Source organism: Ostrinia furnacalis, unplaced genomic scaffold (genome assembly GCF_004193835.3).
Source record: "Ostrinia furnacalis isolate ACB-3 unplaced genomic scaffold, ASM419383v2 OfSCF2030, whole genome shotgun sequence".
Taxonomy (NCBI): Eukaryota; Metazoa; Arthropoda; class Insecta; order Lepidoptera; family Crambidae; genus Ostrinia; species Ostrinia furnacalis.
In genome coordinates, this window is record NW_021132269.1 from 107,317 (window position 1) to 124,404 (window position 17,088).

The 17,088-nt window shown below is 37.5% G+C and overlaps 1 protein-coding gene across 12 annotated transcripts in view; it reads left to right on the plus strand.

Moving 5' to 3' along the window:
- Chi (LIM domain-binding protein 2 Chi) overlaps positions 1–17,088 on the plus strand; it is a 46,026-nt gene that overhangs the window by 14,328 nt on the left and 14,610 nt on the right. For 8 of the 12 annotated variants that reach the window (XM_028306510.1, XM_028306511.1, XM_028306509.1 and 5 more), the window contains exons 3-5: positions 13,312–13,387; positions 15,709–15,811; positions 16,612–16,784. In XM_028306510.1, the coding sequence (XP_028162311.1) occupies positions 13,312–13,387; positions 15,709–15,811; positions 16,612–16,784 (352 nt within the window). Of the gene's footprint in view, positions 1–8,329; positions 8,576–8,621; positions 8,725–10,166; positions 10,558–13,311; positions 13,388–15,708; positions 15,812–16,611; positions 16,785–17,088 lie in introns of those variants that run through there. The other 4 variants (XM_028306518.1, XM_028306516.1, XM_028306517.1 and 1 more) reach the window with 4 other exon arrangements.

Consider the following 17,088-nt stretch of genomic DNA (forward strand, 5'->3'; position numbering starts at 1 on the left):
TTATTTTGCACTATTTACTATTTAGTAGGTCTGTTAACAGTCGCAACAACATACGCAAAAAAGCAGGATGGTCAATGAACATAAAAAAAATCCTTCACGAAACGCAAACTACCTGGTTAACTTTTTTTGGATCTTGAAAATCTAAGTTGCCAAGCAAATGAGGTCTTTAACGCTGTGTTTATGGCTTTCTACGAGAAACTGAGTGTTTTTTTTAAGTTGTTGCAGTTGTAACTTACCGTTTTAGAAGTGAACTAGGTGGCTGATTATGAAAATCAATAGTCGTCCACAAAAATGCTAACTTAATAGTTTTTAGTCCATAACAATAAATAATTCAAAAATAAAAAATATGAGAGATCCAGCCAGAAAGATTCGCCCATTTCCATAAACTTCGATTGTTTATTTAATTTTATAATCAAAAGTAGTCCGTCAATAGTCATTAAACAATCCAAGATGTCAATTTTGTAATTTTTTGCCCAAAGAATTTGCTGTCGCTTCTTCATAATTAACTCAGTTATTAAACATCTTTACCTCAATAATCTGATTAAAATCAACGTCATCGCTCATCATTCATCATCAATATCTTACGAGGATCGCACCAATCGATACAATTTAACATGCCAGTAATTTTTACGTTTCGTCATTGTAACCGCGCTGTAACCTATATTTAGTAAGTGCGAGGGGCGAGCACGTGGCGGCCACCCCCGCACCCCCACCCCTCGCCGAGAGGAGTTTTGGTATTTTAAAGAAGTCGGGGGTAGTTTATAAAGATAATACAGCATTGGAAAAAAAATACGTGAGAATATTTTGATATTTAAATCTATTGTCTAGATCGAGAACAGATAGAGATCGCTTTTTAGCAATAAGACCGCCTAAATTGCGCTGTTCCGAACTGAAGAGTATCTTTATGTTTTCCTTGCAACCCTCATAGCTATTCTTATGATAAACCATAACGTTGTTAAGTTTCATTGAGAAGCTTTTGCGTATTTGTAAAAAACATCCACCATTGCGTTTACTTATAATATTCGTTTGTAAGTTCTAATTGTTGGAAATTAAAAAATGCAAATTTAATAAGGCACAAAGACGCACATGTCAAAATACGAATCAAAATATTTATTCAATAATTTCAGTCGGATTTCATGACTGAAAAACCTTTATACTATGGCAGTCGAGAGTGAGACACCAGTCGACTTTCATTTTATGCTTCCCTTAAATATTTAACTTTAACATAACATAATTTCACATAAAAAAGTAAACAAAAACATAAAAAAGAATATTTCAGAATATTTCTGCTAAAAACCAAGCTAATTATTTATTTTAAAACTACGCAGTTATTTCTTATCGTCACTGCTGGCAGTAGACAGCGATAAATATATTTATTTTCCTTAAAAACGTCACAATAAAACTAGAGTAAAGAGTAATGTATTTTATTTTATTTGTCTGTTTTTCTTATCTATAAAATTAAAGCAGCGAAAAGTAAATAAAAAACCGCAGATCGAATTCTTTATTTTAATTATTTTGTCACTTAAAATGATTTGAAGCCAGTGCTACATAACTCGTTAGCTAAATTTTTTTACATAAATCGAAAACACCCAACGAAACAAAAAAGTTCGAAAATAAGTTATGAAATTACGTAGAAAGGCACAACTTTTTACTCATCGGAAACTTGTACTCATACCTTTTTCACGCGTGAAATTATAGATAATCTTTATCTCTATCTGTAAGAATCGTAGAATTCTAAAATTCAGTGAAAGTATTAAAAAATGCAAGTATCATGACATGTTAGTCGGCGTATACGACCTCTACTATCTCAGTGCACGGTCAGCAAAAATTTTTACACCCTTCGGGTGGTTTTCTTCTAACTGATTTTATATTCTTCTTTCATAAAGGTAAACTTTAACCACATCGAGGTTCAGTCAGTCAGTAGCCACTCTACGTCTTTCGGCCCGTAGTCGCCACTTGAGAACGTTTCTGCCCCAGCTACCATCAGCTCTACGAGTCTACGAGCACAGTGGCGGCATCTCTCTCTAGTCAATTTTGCAATAAAATTAACTCTGAGTTGACGGTAATACCTCACTTTCAAATCGTAATTCAATTCAAAAATTGAATTAAATATTGTCTTATATCCTTCTCAGAGAATTGAACCCAGGACCCCTCAGCATTGTTAGAGTCCAACTCTCGTGCGCGATACAAGTTGGTTGCTGTGTTAGTTGTATGAATTGCTATGCCTATTTATTTATACTTTTGCACATAAAACTGTACAGTGGCGAACTTAATGCCAGGTTGCATTTTTTTGTAAAATGATGTGAAATTCATCTCATCCATTTCAACCTGAGTCGAATTTCAGGCTGAACCAGCTGAACGCCTTTTATCTGTGAGAAAGTTACTCACCCACGCGTGGACCAAGAGGGCAAAGCTAAAAAATAATCTCAAAATCATATCATAACTAAAAACAAAACTTTGACATCCAACAAGTGTAAACATCATCCCGTTTCAATCGATAATAAAGTACAATGTCACAAAGTAGGGGAGAGCGCGTACTACGCAGCCAAATTAGTAAAGTCAACGGCGAAAAATGGAACTAAGATTCTCCATACTAATCTTTGCAAACCACATAGACAGTGGCGCCCTCGTACCGCGTAAACATAAGTTCGTCTCTCACAAGGGGTCGACTGTCGATTTTACACTCCCCCGTTAATAAATTTGGCATCTCTGTCGCTCTTAAGCTGTTTACATCTGTCTGTCTCTCTCGGCATGCAAATGAAAAATCAATGTTGCACTTGTCTTGTTTGATGTAACCTCCTTATTGTTGTGGTGGAGCCCAAAGATTTTTGAGGATTGTAATTTGTATGAGATTGTCATTATGGTGACCTAATTTTGAGAGCCGATCTTCGTAGGTAGGTACTTCCAATAATTCCCACTGAGAGATTTTTCATAGTCTAATGTCCTTTTGCTAATTAAATGTAAAGTAGACTAAACTAGGCAAGGAGTAGTTTTGCAGCTAGTTTATTAAGAATCTATTTTATAATTAAGTAAGTTATGGTAATAACGCCAATTTTGTACAACAGCAGGCCTATTTATAAATAAGTTAAGTAAATACACACGTAATTCAATGAGGGCTATCGTTTTTATACTTAACAGTTGGCATCCCTGGTGATTGACAGGACCTTACTCTACAGTGGCGCCATCTTGATGAGTGCAAATACGATAGTCCTCCTACCACTTTAGCGCTCACAAGTTGGCGCCACTGTCTTCGCTACTAGCAAGTGACAGGACCTTACTCTACAGTGGCGCTAACTGGTGAGCGCTAAAACGATAGCCCTCATTAAGTCGGCAAACATTTTTGAATTTCCCAATAAAAAATAAAATTCCATTTTCAAAATCATTCAAATTACCTTCAGCATTTTGAACCCTATCAAAACGTGATAGGGCGACAAATGTAGCACGTGGCGTCAGCTGAAAAGAACTGTTGCTAAGCGACTTTAGATTCTAACGTCCAAAACATAAAACACGTGATGGGGTTGAAACATGTGACCTTAGTTTTTTTTTTACTTTCAGCCAGTGTTGTTTGTTTATTGTTTTTTTTAATCACTTTCTTTTTTATAACCTGTTTCAATCAAAGTTCTAAGATTTTAAGGTTGGTATTGTATCTATGGGATTTTTAACTGAAAAAGAAAACTTTATATAAAAATAAATAATTCTCCACTATTTTATTGAAAAATACTTACTGTAACGTTAACTGAATGAATTGATCCCGCCCGGTTCGAACCTGGGACCAATAGACGTGTGGACACCACCAATCAATTGACGTACTAAGTATTTTGTCAACTCAATTCAACTACTTTTTATATTACAACGCGACCAAAAATCGTGATTAACAGATAATTTAAAATTTATTAAGTTTTTAAGACCAGAATTAAGTGTCTTTTTAAAAAATTTGTGATTTCGAATTATTGGGGAATGGTGTCAAATTGTCTAGAGGCCTGTAACCACTATGCTATCGTTGGGCCAAATAATAATTATTTATTCTGTGATAATACATAAATTGGATAGGTAATAAATACGTTTAGAAGCTGATTAGAGGTGCATTCAGTTGGAAATCGAACCCGTGACCAGTGACCACCGCTTGCATTACTGTATTTCGAAGAAGGCAAAAATACTGTATGAATTTTGATGAAACTTCACATTTCTCTAGTTTATATGCTTCATCAGACAAATACAAAATAGGCGGTCTTATCACTAGAACCCGATCTCTTCCAACCCAGAGAGAAGACAGGTGACTTAGTTAAGATTTAAAACAATCAGAATTCAGTTCAGTTGTTTTTATTTGAAACTATTAAACCTAGTCATCTCTAACTTTCGTCACAAAATATAATGCAAGCAAACCCGAAGCCAGCGCCTAGTTCAATAACACAGACAAAAAATACTACGTACACATACATACTGTATTCGCATGAACATTTTCACTTGGAGTCACTGTGTTCGTGTGTGTTTCGTGCTTCGTTTGAACGTGCGAGTTGACTTGCAGCTTGCTATAGGTATATTTTCTACTTTTCTTTCTAATATTAAAAATAAAAAAGTTTGTGAGTTAAGTTCGCCTGTTTATGTGTGCTAAAAAGAATTTAATATTTATTTCAACAGTATTATTTTTTTATCGCTGAGCGTTCTTACATTCCAAAAAGCTATTCGTGTTTCGTGTCCGTTTCTTCATGCCAAAGGTCGTTGTTGAGAGATCGGTCCGGTTTCTTGTTGTGTACGTTTCGTTAATCGAGTATTTTCGGGCAAGTGGGTGATTAACCTGCTGTACCCTAGTCCGGTGGTGGGGCTGCCACCTCAGAGTTTCTGGACTAGCTCGGTTTTTTTCGGGTATCCTCCCTAGTGATGAGAGGACCATGAGTCAAGTCAAAGTCATTTTTTATACATGAAGAAGTGACAATAAAAATACCCCAATGGTATCGGTGAAGCCGTGGGCAAAAGCTTGTATTATTAAATGTAACTTTGTGATAATAAATGGGTGGGTGAGTGAAATGTCACTCTTTTACGCTTAAATTATAGTTGAATAGAGATAGATAGCTTTTAGAGAATACCATACGCTATTAAGTTCGCCTTTTTCACTGCAATTTTTTGTGCCGTATTTTCTTAAAAAATAAAACCATTTTATTTATGACTTGATAAGGAGACAGGGAAATCATAAGATAGTTTTTACACCGGTTTTTTAACCGGGACAACATGGACACCTTAATTAGGCATTTATAGGTTTTCTGTGACCATAGTCACTCGGCGCGGAGCCATGGGCAAAAGCTACTAAGCCAAATAAAAATACATAATAGGGTATTTCTTGGCGGGCAAGTGAAGCGTCATAGTGGATTATTAAGCTTTAAATATTTGCGAACGAACAAAACAGTACAATATTTTTCATCAAATTCCTTCAAGAACTCTGCATGAGGTGCCATATTTAGATAATAAAAGTCTTAAAATAATAGTATTTTTAGATTTTTCTGCAACTTAGCTGTAAAAAAGCGCTTTTACATGTCCTAGTCCCTATTGAGAGACTCTAACAAATTGACGATAGCTTTTTTCATGCATATTTAATGTCACAAAGATCAATTAACAGTTATTATTAAAATATACCAATTATAAAACATTATTTAATCTTCTTATTGTGTTGAAGAACTATTTACAATAATAATTCAAATAACTGGGTCTTCTGGTTAATGGTGGTATTATTTTAAGGTACTGTAAGCGGCGCAGGACCGGTCTTTGTGGGTTTCCTTGGGGGAGGCCTTTGTCCAGCAGTGGACGTCTTTCGGCTGAAACGAACGAACGAACGAACTTGTGATAGATAGTAGTTACATAGTTTTTTTTTACTAACCACCTAAAGTTAAAAATCCAACAATAAACATTGGTGGACGGGTCACCTGCTGGCGATTATACATAAATATTAGTGTGTACATATCTATTTTTTAAGTGTGGCACTTGGTGGCACTACTATGCAAAATAATTTAAATGGATAAAAAATTAAATAAATAATATTATTTTATTAGTAAATTACCATTTTTTACATAAGCATTCGCTCTTATTTATCCAGCAAAATCACGTTGTTCTACAAAAAGAAAAAAAAAGATTACTTGCCCATTCTCATACTCCTTCCAGTAGAAAACATCGTTCGAACGCGCGCGAAACTGCTGATAGCCCCTTATCTCATCTACTACTACGTCAACAGACGCGCTCCGTCCCGCTCCCACGCCGTACATTAACATCTCGGCGTCCCGCTCGCACGCCCGAGCCTTTCACTCATTCACTCGCACGCGACCGCGGTAGCTCCATCTCGCTCTCTAATGAATTAAATCAACAACTGACTTGGTCCCTCTCGATAGGAGATGATCTGCGTTCCATATTTGAATTTGTTTTGAAATAGGTTCGAGTTCGATTTTTGGCTGCTCATTTCACGCGGGAAAGTATCATTACTATGAAATTATCATTATTTTGTCTGGTTTTACAGACCATTTTTAGTATCTTGTTTTATACTAAGATTTTTAATTTTGTAAAATCGATGCTTTTAAATTAATTTCTTTAAATAATAAATTGTTTTTTGATTCGAATGTTAGAAAAGCAACCGGTGTGACAGTTTTGACAGATTTAGTGTTGGGGTGAAATAATTTTTGCTAATCGACTAAAATTATGAGTCGAAAAAAACTGTCAAAACATTTATGTAAACAAAAAAGTAACGAGTGTTAAGTATTTTTTTTTATAATTAATCAATATAATAATCAGTAGTGTAATATTTATCTAGGTATAGGTAACAATGAATTGTTATAAAATGAGCTTTGTTTTTCATTTATCACTTGTTACTTACTTGTTATTTTGACGTAATTTTTTTTGTACTTTACTCTGAATTTTTGTGTTTTTAAATTTTATTATCAGTTAAGATCTTATTTCTCTGTTGGACCNATTGATTCTAATGTTCGAAAAGCAACGGGTGTGACAGTTTTGACAGATTTAGTGTTGGGGTGAAATGTTTTTTGCTAATCGATTTAAATTATGAGTCGAAAAAATTGTCAAAACAGAAAAAAGTAATGAGTGTTAAGTATTTTATTTTTTTATTTATAATTAATCAATATAATAATTAATAGTGTAATATTTATCTAGGTACCTACATATAGGTAAAATGAATAGTTATAAAATGAGCTTTGTTTTTCATTTGTCACTTGTTACTTACTTGTTGTTATTTTGACGTAATTTTTTGGTGTACTTTACTTAAAATTTTTGTGTTTTTAAATTTTATTATCAGTTAAGATCTTATTTCTCCGTTGGACCNGTTGGACCGTCAAATCGTCTCGGCGTTTTAAACAGTACTCGTTGGCTTTCACTTACTTTCTCTCGACAATAGACGAATAATATTGTCTTATTTTGTATTTTTTACATTAAATTGGTGTTTTATGGTACTCGTAGGTATTAATACTTTAAAAGAACCCGTAAGGCTTGGCTTAAGGTAGGTAATTGGTTTTCTATTGAGTCTGAAAGCTTACATGCAAGTCAAAGTAAGATTGACTCCTCGCTCGGTAGAAATAGCTCCATCAGTTAGACGTATCGGATAAAAAGTTGTTGAATAAAATCAAGTGAACGTTGCAAATGTTGCAAGAGCTTTATGAAGTGAAACTAATTTCAGTTTCAAGCATATTGACTTCAAAAAATAACTGGAGAATGAAGCGTGTGTGCTTACTTAGTTTAGATACCAAGGGTTACATTGGGCTAACACCAACAGCCGATGATCACAAACTCAAGGATTGCGCGAAAAACCCTGACATACTTCGCTCGACCTCGATGCAAGTAGTGAAATATAAAAGACAAAAATAAACTCTTATCATTCACCGTTTCTAGCTTTTAACGTACAAAAAAAGTGTAACGCTATGATATAATTCTCAGAGCTGGCCGATTAAGAAACAATGCGAAATAGCTGAAGAATTGTCATTAACGAATGCTCTTCCAAGCGCGTGCAGCTTGGCAGCGTCTCATCTCACAACGTTATTTATCGCGCGCGTTATCAAAACGACCTTAAGACGCCAAGAATCGCCACTTGACCGTCGTCAAACTTGATTTTCGTCTATTGTAACCGGCCAATGTGATTGACCTAACACAACAACCGGTTTTTACTATTAATCACTCTGACATAATCTAATCGTGTAATATATCCGAACTTGCCGCCTTCTCGCGATCCGAGCTGCTCCGAGCTCGCGCGAAGCCAGCCGAGCGTTTGACAGTTCGTCACTCGTCCGTCACACCGCGGCACACTTCTCTTATGTATTGAATTACATAGGTGCAGTACGCCGTCGCGCCGCAACTCTAGCGTTCTCTTTTCGAACTATTTACGTTGCAGTTTCAAAATTCGGTCGATCGCGATAGTAGGCGCGGGCCGTAAGCGTGCATTTTTTCCTATCGATTCGCAACGTTAACGATAGGCGATATTTTTACGCGCAATTGGTTGTTCCGCGGCGGTCGCGCGGTGCATCGGACGTCATGTCCAGGTTTCAGGCTCGTCGCAGGGCTGTCTCACCCGCACGTGCCGCGCTGTTTACGTGTAATAGTACATCGTGCTAGCTAAGTGCGGAGTCATTGACACGACAGCGTGACACACATTCCTTGCCGAGTGACTGAGCGGCACACGTCCGCTGTTTCTTTGCTGAATTCGGTTTTTTGCGGCGCGCACCCGTTCATTGTCTAATTTCCGTGCGTTATCTGATAATTAATTGATCGTAGTGTGTGTAGTACGCGTTTGTTTGGCCCGTTATCAGTGTATCTGGGCGTGATAGCGTTCCAAGGCGGTCTCCTTGGGGTCGCAGCGAGATTTCCGCTTATTGATGATTGTGTGATCTCCTATTGTGTTGTTCGACGTGGTTTTTGTGCGGCGCTGTGTCAGTGTCAACTTTTTGCGTCTGTTTTCTGGTTATTTGCATAACTGGTTTTAATATTCAATTTATGGCTTACGCTTGGTTCTCAAAAACTATGAATAATGTAGTAAAATCATTCAAATTTTAAAATGCAGTCCAGTTATAAATTGGTGAATATTGAAAGCCTAATTTTTTTACGAAATTTTTAGCTAATGATTTTTTTTATCATTCTAAGACCTACCCACATTTTTTTGATGGACTCCTAATAGATTCCGGTATGACCTCGATTAAACTTTCATGCGAACGTCACTATGACGTCACGTCACGTCACGTCACGCGAATTCGAAATCCAAATCCTAACTAAGTCAAAAAGTGCCGGGAGAAAATTTTCACGGACACGTCTTCAAGTTATTTTTAGTTGTTTGATTTGTACACAACGCCAAGCGTCATAGCCTACATATCTACGGGCTACGTTGCTAGCGGAATGTACATAATGTACATCTTGCACTATGTACAGCGTATATACAGATAGACATAACAATATAAGCGACGCTGCTGATGTGTGCGTGCCGGCGTAATGAGCGTTCTATGTGCTAAGAAACAGTAAAAAGTATGGCGCGAACGCGAGGAGCGGCAACGTTGCGTGCGTTCCGAGGCCTTGCCACAGTGAAAACAATAGTCATTTTTATTATTTTTGAATAATTTATTTATGCATATGTGATGATAATGAGCTATCACTTCCAGACGAGAGGCTGACACAATTTCACCGTTCATTATTCACCAATTTCTTATTGGATTTAGCACATTTACAGTTACCTTACAGGTGAAAATAATCCACCTGCAAGCTTTACCATACTGAACATAGATTTTTTCGAACGAAAAAATATTAAAATGGACATCTATTCAACACGCATGCCGAAAGCGTCTAAAAATCGATATAATATCAATAATAAAAAACAAACAAAGCGTACAAAAATAGCCGTGGAATAAAAAAAATAGTAACCGATGTTGACCTTTCCGAGCGCGCGTCGTTACTAGACAGCTGACGCGGCGTTGCCAAACCGCTCCAGTAGACTGCCATCCGAAACGCTTATCGCCCCTATTGTAACGCTATAACAGTCAAAATCGCGTATCACCGCAAAGTATATAAGGGATTTAGGACGTTCCTTCACGGTTAGATGACACATCTCGCGCGAAAAATTCGAAATGCTTTTTATCAGTCACGGCATTGAATAGTGCGGTTGTTTCCTCGATTGTGTTTCAACTAAATCGGGATTTCAGTTAGCTTATTGAAGTACGGAAACCAAAGTGTCCAAAGTACCTATGAATAGAGAAGCTATTTAGAATTAAAAAAACTATTTATTACTGTTTAAAAATAATATTTATTTAAAAAGTGTGATAACTAAAAAGTGCAATAAAGCAACCGAGTGCAATATAAAAGTACCAGGCTCGCATAAAACAGTGGTAGTGTTGACCAATGGTGATGGCTCGGTGACAAAGTGGCCTACATGCCAGTGGCGCTGGGCTCGCTCGGCGGCGAGGGCGAGTACCGCGAGTACGGCCACCATCTCTCGCCGCACCACCCCCCGCACCCCCACCACCCGCACGTGTACCACGAGTATGCGCCGCCGCCGCCGCTGTACCACCCCGCGCCGGACCCTTACTTTGGCAGGTGAGCAGCCAAAGAGCGACTGATGAGAGCTTAGTGTGAGCAGCCAAAGAGCGACTGATGAGAGCTTAGTGAGCAGCCAAAGAGCGACTGATGGGAGCTTAGTGTGAGCAGCCAAAGAGCGACTGATGGGAGCTTAGTGTGAGCAGCCAAAGAGCGACTGATGAGAGCTTAGTGTGAGCAGCCAAAGAGCGGCTGATGAGAGCTTAGTGTGAGCAGCCAAAGAGCGGCTGATGAGAGCTTAGTGTGAGCAGCCAAAGAGCGACTGATGAGAGCTTAGTGTGAGCAGCCAAAGAGCGGCTGACGAGATGGCAAGGTGTAGCTTACGCCTGTATTCACAAACATTACTATGAGGTCTCACAATGCGCGTGGATGCACAGGGTGACACACAAACCAATCACAGAGCTCCATTCAATGCTGTGCGTTTGATTTGCTGCTTCTCATAAGCAAGTATCGTTTGTGAATACGGGTGTAAGTTTCTTGCACCAGTTCTGATGATGGCAAGGGGTAGCTTAGGTAGTATCTTCCGCCACTTTTAAGCACCAGCCCATATGTGGTCCTGAAGTGGTGGTAGGGCAAACTATATTTGGGACGTGTACAAGCGCCCTAGATTTTCCTGTAAACTGTAACCTAGGGTTACATACTAAATAAATGATTTGATTTGACTTAGTTACAAACCGGCAGATGACCAGAAGCTGCCTAATGCTAGATGCCAGCAGAAAAAAAGATGCCAGCTGATGCCTCAAAAGTGCCAAAATACTGGTCAAAACCTACCTACTCAGACAGTTGGTTCTCAGTCATTATAAAGAAAAAAAATTTTAGGTCTCAATAAAAATATTCTAAGTAAGTTTTAATTTACTGTAGGGTTTAATCAATCAATGAATCAGAAATAATTGTCCTATAATGACCTAATGAGTTCTACAACGGTAGTATATCAGCCACATACAAACCACCACCAGTAAAGATTGCTAGCTGCCTCTATACAAAGATTTTAATGGAACACTATCTCATCTAGCGAATCGAACTTATGAGTTGCGTACTCTTGAAAATGCAAGTTTATCGACCATCAACATCCTGAGTCTGACATTACAAATTCATAATAATTCTATGATGTCAAAGTGTTCCTTTTGATTATCAAAGACATTCGTAGTTATCATAACTATTATGTCAAAGTAGGTAAACGATAAGGAATGGATAAACTGTTTGAGTATTACTTGTCGACTTTATTTTGCATCAATGAGAATTTCCGCTTTGTATTTCCTCACAACCACGATTGTGTTTTGTTTATATTTAATCAAGAACTTACGAAATAGATTAACAAATTATGTTCGTCGAATTTTTAACAGCTTTTATAGTAAACAAAAACTGACAAGACTGTCAAAGATTATAGGCAGTATTTAAAATTACATCACAACTGACACGAGTAACTAGGTACACGACCGATGAAGACAAAAATATTACTTATTAATTCTCATAGTTATTATAATGTTACGTCATTAAGCTTGCTGAAATATGCAGAAATACGATAACAACCGTATTTTACTATATTATTCTCTCAGTTAAAAATTAGACAAGGTCAACAGTCGTACCGACATTGAAACGACCAAAAATAATTAATTTAATCACAATATCGTGATCATGCTATGCAGTTAGCTGTGTTCCCTGTGATGCGTCAGACAGAAGCCAATAAAATGTCTGAATCAAATTAGGGTTACATTTATTGCGATGCTTTCTCTATTTTGTTTTTCTAGCTTTCGTAACCAGACGACTTGATTTTAAATTATGTAATTTACTAGATCCAGACCGACACTAAATTGTATTATTCAACCGTCAAATTGTATTACATTTGAGGAAAGTCAAGATAGTAACTTGATTTCTGACAACTAAGTATTCACAATTACCAAATTTTATTTTTGCTTTCAAGCGCTATGAATTTACAAATCGATTATGACTAATAGAATGACTTCTTTTTTTTCCTCATTCCCTTTAAATTAAGTTACCGCATACGTATTTTAAATCAAAACAAATTATTTAAAATTTTTGTAATCACATTAACCCATATTTAAATACATTAAGTCACAAAAATTAATTACATCCAAATTAAAAGTACTAACATCGACATAAATAATAGTGACGTATCCTGCAAGTTATAATCGAGAAAATTTTGGAAAGCTTGTAGGGTGTCATCATCATTATTATAAGCCACTAGCGCCATCTGTTGCGAGTTATGCAAAACATGTGCTTGTTGAAATCGCTCATAGATGGCGCCACTCTATCGTAAGTGTTCGAAAAAATGAATTTCGAATTTTGTAGGCAATATTTTTATTTTCAATATTGTCTCTATCTTTATTTAACGCTTGCTCTAATAGAGTACAAAAAATTATCTAACACTTTTAGGTACAAAACCGTAATATTGATGGATGGTTCTGTCCAAACATCAATCAATTTGAATTACATGATGACTACATTTTATATTTTAGCTGTTTCGTAATTCTACATCATAGTAGATTAGGTACTTACTACTTAAGTTACCTCATAGCTTCTTTATGACGCAGTATTGTACGTTTCTATGCAAAAAGTTCCAAGTTCGATTACCTACCTTTTATAATATTATGTTTATTAATGTTTACTATTTTTTTTACAATTATTAGCACAACAGTGTTATCTAAGCCTATGAAATGTTCTATTCTTTTGTTTTTAATTTCGATTCAATAGTATTTTGCATTTTATTCACGTATTTTCTTTCCTTTCTTCCAGACGACACGCGCCATATTTCGGCCAGCCAGACTACAGAGTTTATGAACTCAATAAGCGGTTACAACAGAGGACAGAGGTTTGTACCAGTTATAATACTTCTATAGATGACCCACGCTGAACTGTCCCACCAAACTCAATGACAGGGGGGCGCTACCATCGTTCAACTATATGGTTTCCAACATGGCAAAAATCGGAAGCAGCGATCCGGTATTGACGGTGGCGCCCCACTGTCAATGTCATGGCATGGATAGGACAGTTCAGTATTTTGGAACTTACTCTTAGGCTGAAGTTGCACCATCTTACTTTAACGACAAACGTCAAAAATCTGTCAAACTCCACACCAAAAGCACCGGTTAATGTTACGGTAAAAATAAGGTCGTGCAACTCGGCTTTAGGCTGAGTTGCAACACCTAACTTTAACCGTAACTATAACGATAACCGGTGTTTTTATGTATGGATTTTCAAAGTTGTTGGGGGCCCCATCAAAAAAAGGTCATGTTGATGATGGGACCATTTTCTTCCAATAAAGATCATTACAAAATTATAGAACTTCAGGCATCTGCCTAGATGCGTACTCTGTCTATTCGAAAGTCTGGCACTGGGGCCCCTCTGTATTCCGGGGCCCCGTATCATTGATACGGCAGATACGGCGGTAGTTAAGAACGCCCCTGAGTCTTACCGTTACTGAGCTACGTTAAATACTTGTCACTTTTAGCCGATAGAGGCGCCACTGGCGCATTTTTAGTCTGGAGCCTGTAGTCTGTAGTAGACAAATTCAATTAATTACTGACCATGATTACTTCTATCTTTATATTATTACTAATTTGTACGCCACTCACAGGCCAAACATAGAGCTCTACTCATTCCACATTTTCACCTATGTTTTTACAATTAAATGCTTTGATTAATTGATTGCTTGATTCCCTGTGTCTTTGTGAATCATGTTATTGATGACGGCTACCGTATGTCACTAAATAGTTACTGTACCTCTAGCATGAACAACTTTCGTCTTCGAATCGTTTGCGTATTCAACAAAATTCGATACTCAACCTTCGAATTAAACGATAACGTGACAATTCTGATTGCAAAATAAGTTTCATGCAACTATTTATTTCTCATTATCTCATACTAAACTATTATTATTAAGTAACATGGTAGCAATCCCGACAGTAATAATAATAATTTTGTTAGTGACCATGAAAGTTTAAAACAATATCTCATAGCTACTAAGTTGACTTTACGACACGTTCACAAGGGCGCTGTTTTAGTTTTCGTATTAAATCTTTTGATGGCGATTCGAATACACAAACGATTCGAAATCGAAAGTCTTTCGTGTTAGAGGTAAGTGATGAGAAGGCGATAGGCTCACCAGTTGGCGCTACTGTCTTAGCTACAAGCAAGTGACAGTTCTTTACAGTGGCGCCAACTAGAGATGGGTAGTGGGTAAAAACCCATTTCACCCGATTGGGTTTAAACCGGGTGATTTGGGTAAAAACCCGGTTTTTACCCATTATCACCCATTCTGGCGGGTGAAAACAAAAATAGCGTTTTTTTAAAGTGAGAAATGGTATTTGTTGCTAAGGGGGCGTTCTAGTGTTACGTAATGCAATCTGGGGGGAGAGGAGGTCTTGAAAAACGTTACAATGCGTTACAGTGGCGGAAGGGCGGTCGATTTCAAGTTTTTAAGCAGAAGTACTTTGTAGTTGGTGTTGTTATTTGTAACTTTATACCGTAATGTCATCAAAGAGAGTGTTTGGCATCTTTGGCATCCCCCCCTCCATGTCCTTGCCATGATCACAAATTATTGTGTTCCTACTAAATTTCTTTTAAATCGGTTCAACGATTCTTGAAATAACACCATTTTATAAAATAATTGGTCACATCATCATAACGTGATCAATTTTACGATTTGGCCACGATATAAATGCATATTAGTGTTAAATTACACTTATTACTTATTAATCAATAAACTTAAATGAGAAAAATTCAATAAAAAAAAGAAAAGATACCAATTGAAATAATTATAAAATTATTTGTTTTCACCCGGTGTAAACACCCACGGGTGGAATGAAACGGGTTTTTATTGGGTTTTTACCCTCATGTGGGTTTTTACCCGGGTGGAAACCCATCTCTAGCGCCAACTAGTGATAGAGTTTCTTGCGCTGCTTCTTCTTTCAGCACTGGCCCATTTATTGTCCCGAAGCAGTGATAGGGTTAATACTGGGACGTGTAAAAGTGCTTTTTAAAAGCCTACTTGTTTAAATAAATCAGTTATTTTATGAGTTTTTAGTGTACGGTAGCTCTCCCTTATCGCTACAAGAAGTGATCACAAATTTATCATAAAAAATGGATAATGGCCATGATTTGTATTAATAAAATCATTTTAATTGATTTCAGGACTCAGATAATTTATGGTGGGACGCGTTCGCGACGGAGTTTTTTGAAGACGACGCGACACTCACGCTCACATTTTGTTTAGAAGATGGCCCTAAAAGATACAGTAAGTTGACATAATTTATTTTGAATAGCTTGTCCAATAGGCTAGATTCCAAAAAAAAAAACCTTTAAGTCTGTCATTTATATTATCAAAAAATATTTGACTCGAATTTTTTTATTTGTCAATCAAACAAGTATCTAATTACGAAGTTATGATGAGTTGAAGGGTAGATACTACTATTATTTATTCTGTGGTTGAAGTTCCGCGCGACGTCACAAAGTGCTACGCTTTTAAGCACATCTTGACGTCACGGGTCTCTTCTTTTTCGCTTTATTTCTTTAAATTTTCATTATTTTGGATAAGTCAAAAATACGTGTCCCTTATTTTTTGATAAGTTAATATTTGGGACGTGTATAAGTGCCCTGGAAAGGGCCTATGTACTGAATAAAATATTATTTGAATTTGAATAACTCCCCACACTGGCCAGTCTTCGTCCTTTGTTGTTTCAGCCAAATGACGTCCACTGCTGGACAAAGGCCTCCTCCAAGGTTTTCCATAATGCACGGTCCTGCGGTCCAGGCTCTTCCTGCGACCTTTACCAGATCGTCGCTCCACCTAGTTACGCCACGCTACGTCCTCCAGCCCGTGGTCGCCACTCGAGAACTTTTCTGCCCCAACAGCCATCGTCTCTACGAGCTATGTGCCCCGCCGACTGCCACTTGATTTAGCAATTCTGCGAGCTATGTCGGTCACTTTGGTTCTCCTGCGGATCTCCTCATTTCTGATTCGATCACGCAGGGAAACTCCAAGCTTCGTCCTTTACTTGTAAGTTGTAACTAATTGGAACTTTTCTCATCTTCCAGCGATAGGAAGGACGCTCATACCGCGCTACTTCCGCAGTATATACGAGGGCGGCGTCTCGGAACTGTACTACACGATGCGGCAGCCGAAGGAATCCTTCCACAACACCAGCATCACGCTGGACTGCGACCACTGTACCATGGTCACCCATCACGGGAAGCCCATGTTCACTAAAGTAAGTTCGTTGCTTCCGTTCCTTAGTTTGTTCAGCCAAATGACGTCCACCGCTGGACAGAGGATCCCCTAAAGATTTCCACAATGACCAGTCGTGCTTTGCACTGTACATCGTTGCTTTATGTCATCGTAATCAGTTCACCCGTTTAAGAGCTATGAACTGTTGACCTTGAAATGGCTGAAATACATAATATCATTTCTATCGGTTCACCTGTCTATGAGCTACAATACCATAACGAGAACGAAAGTGACTGAGTTTCTTGCGCTGCTTCTTCTCAGCACTGGCTCATTTATTGCCCCGAAGC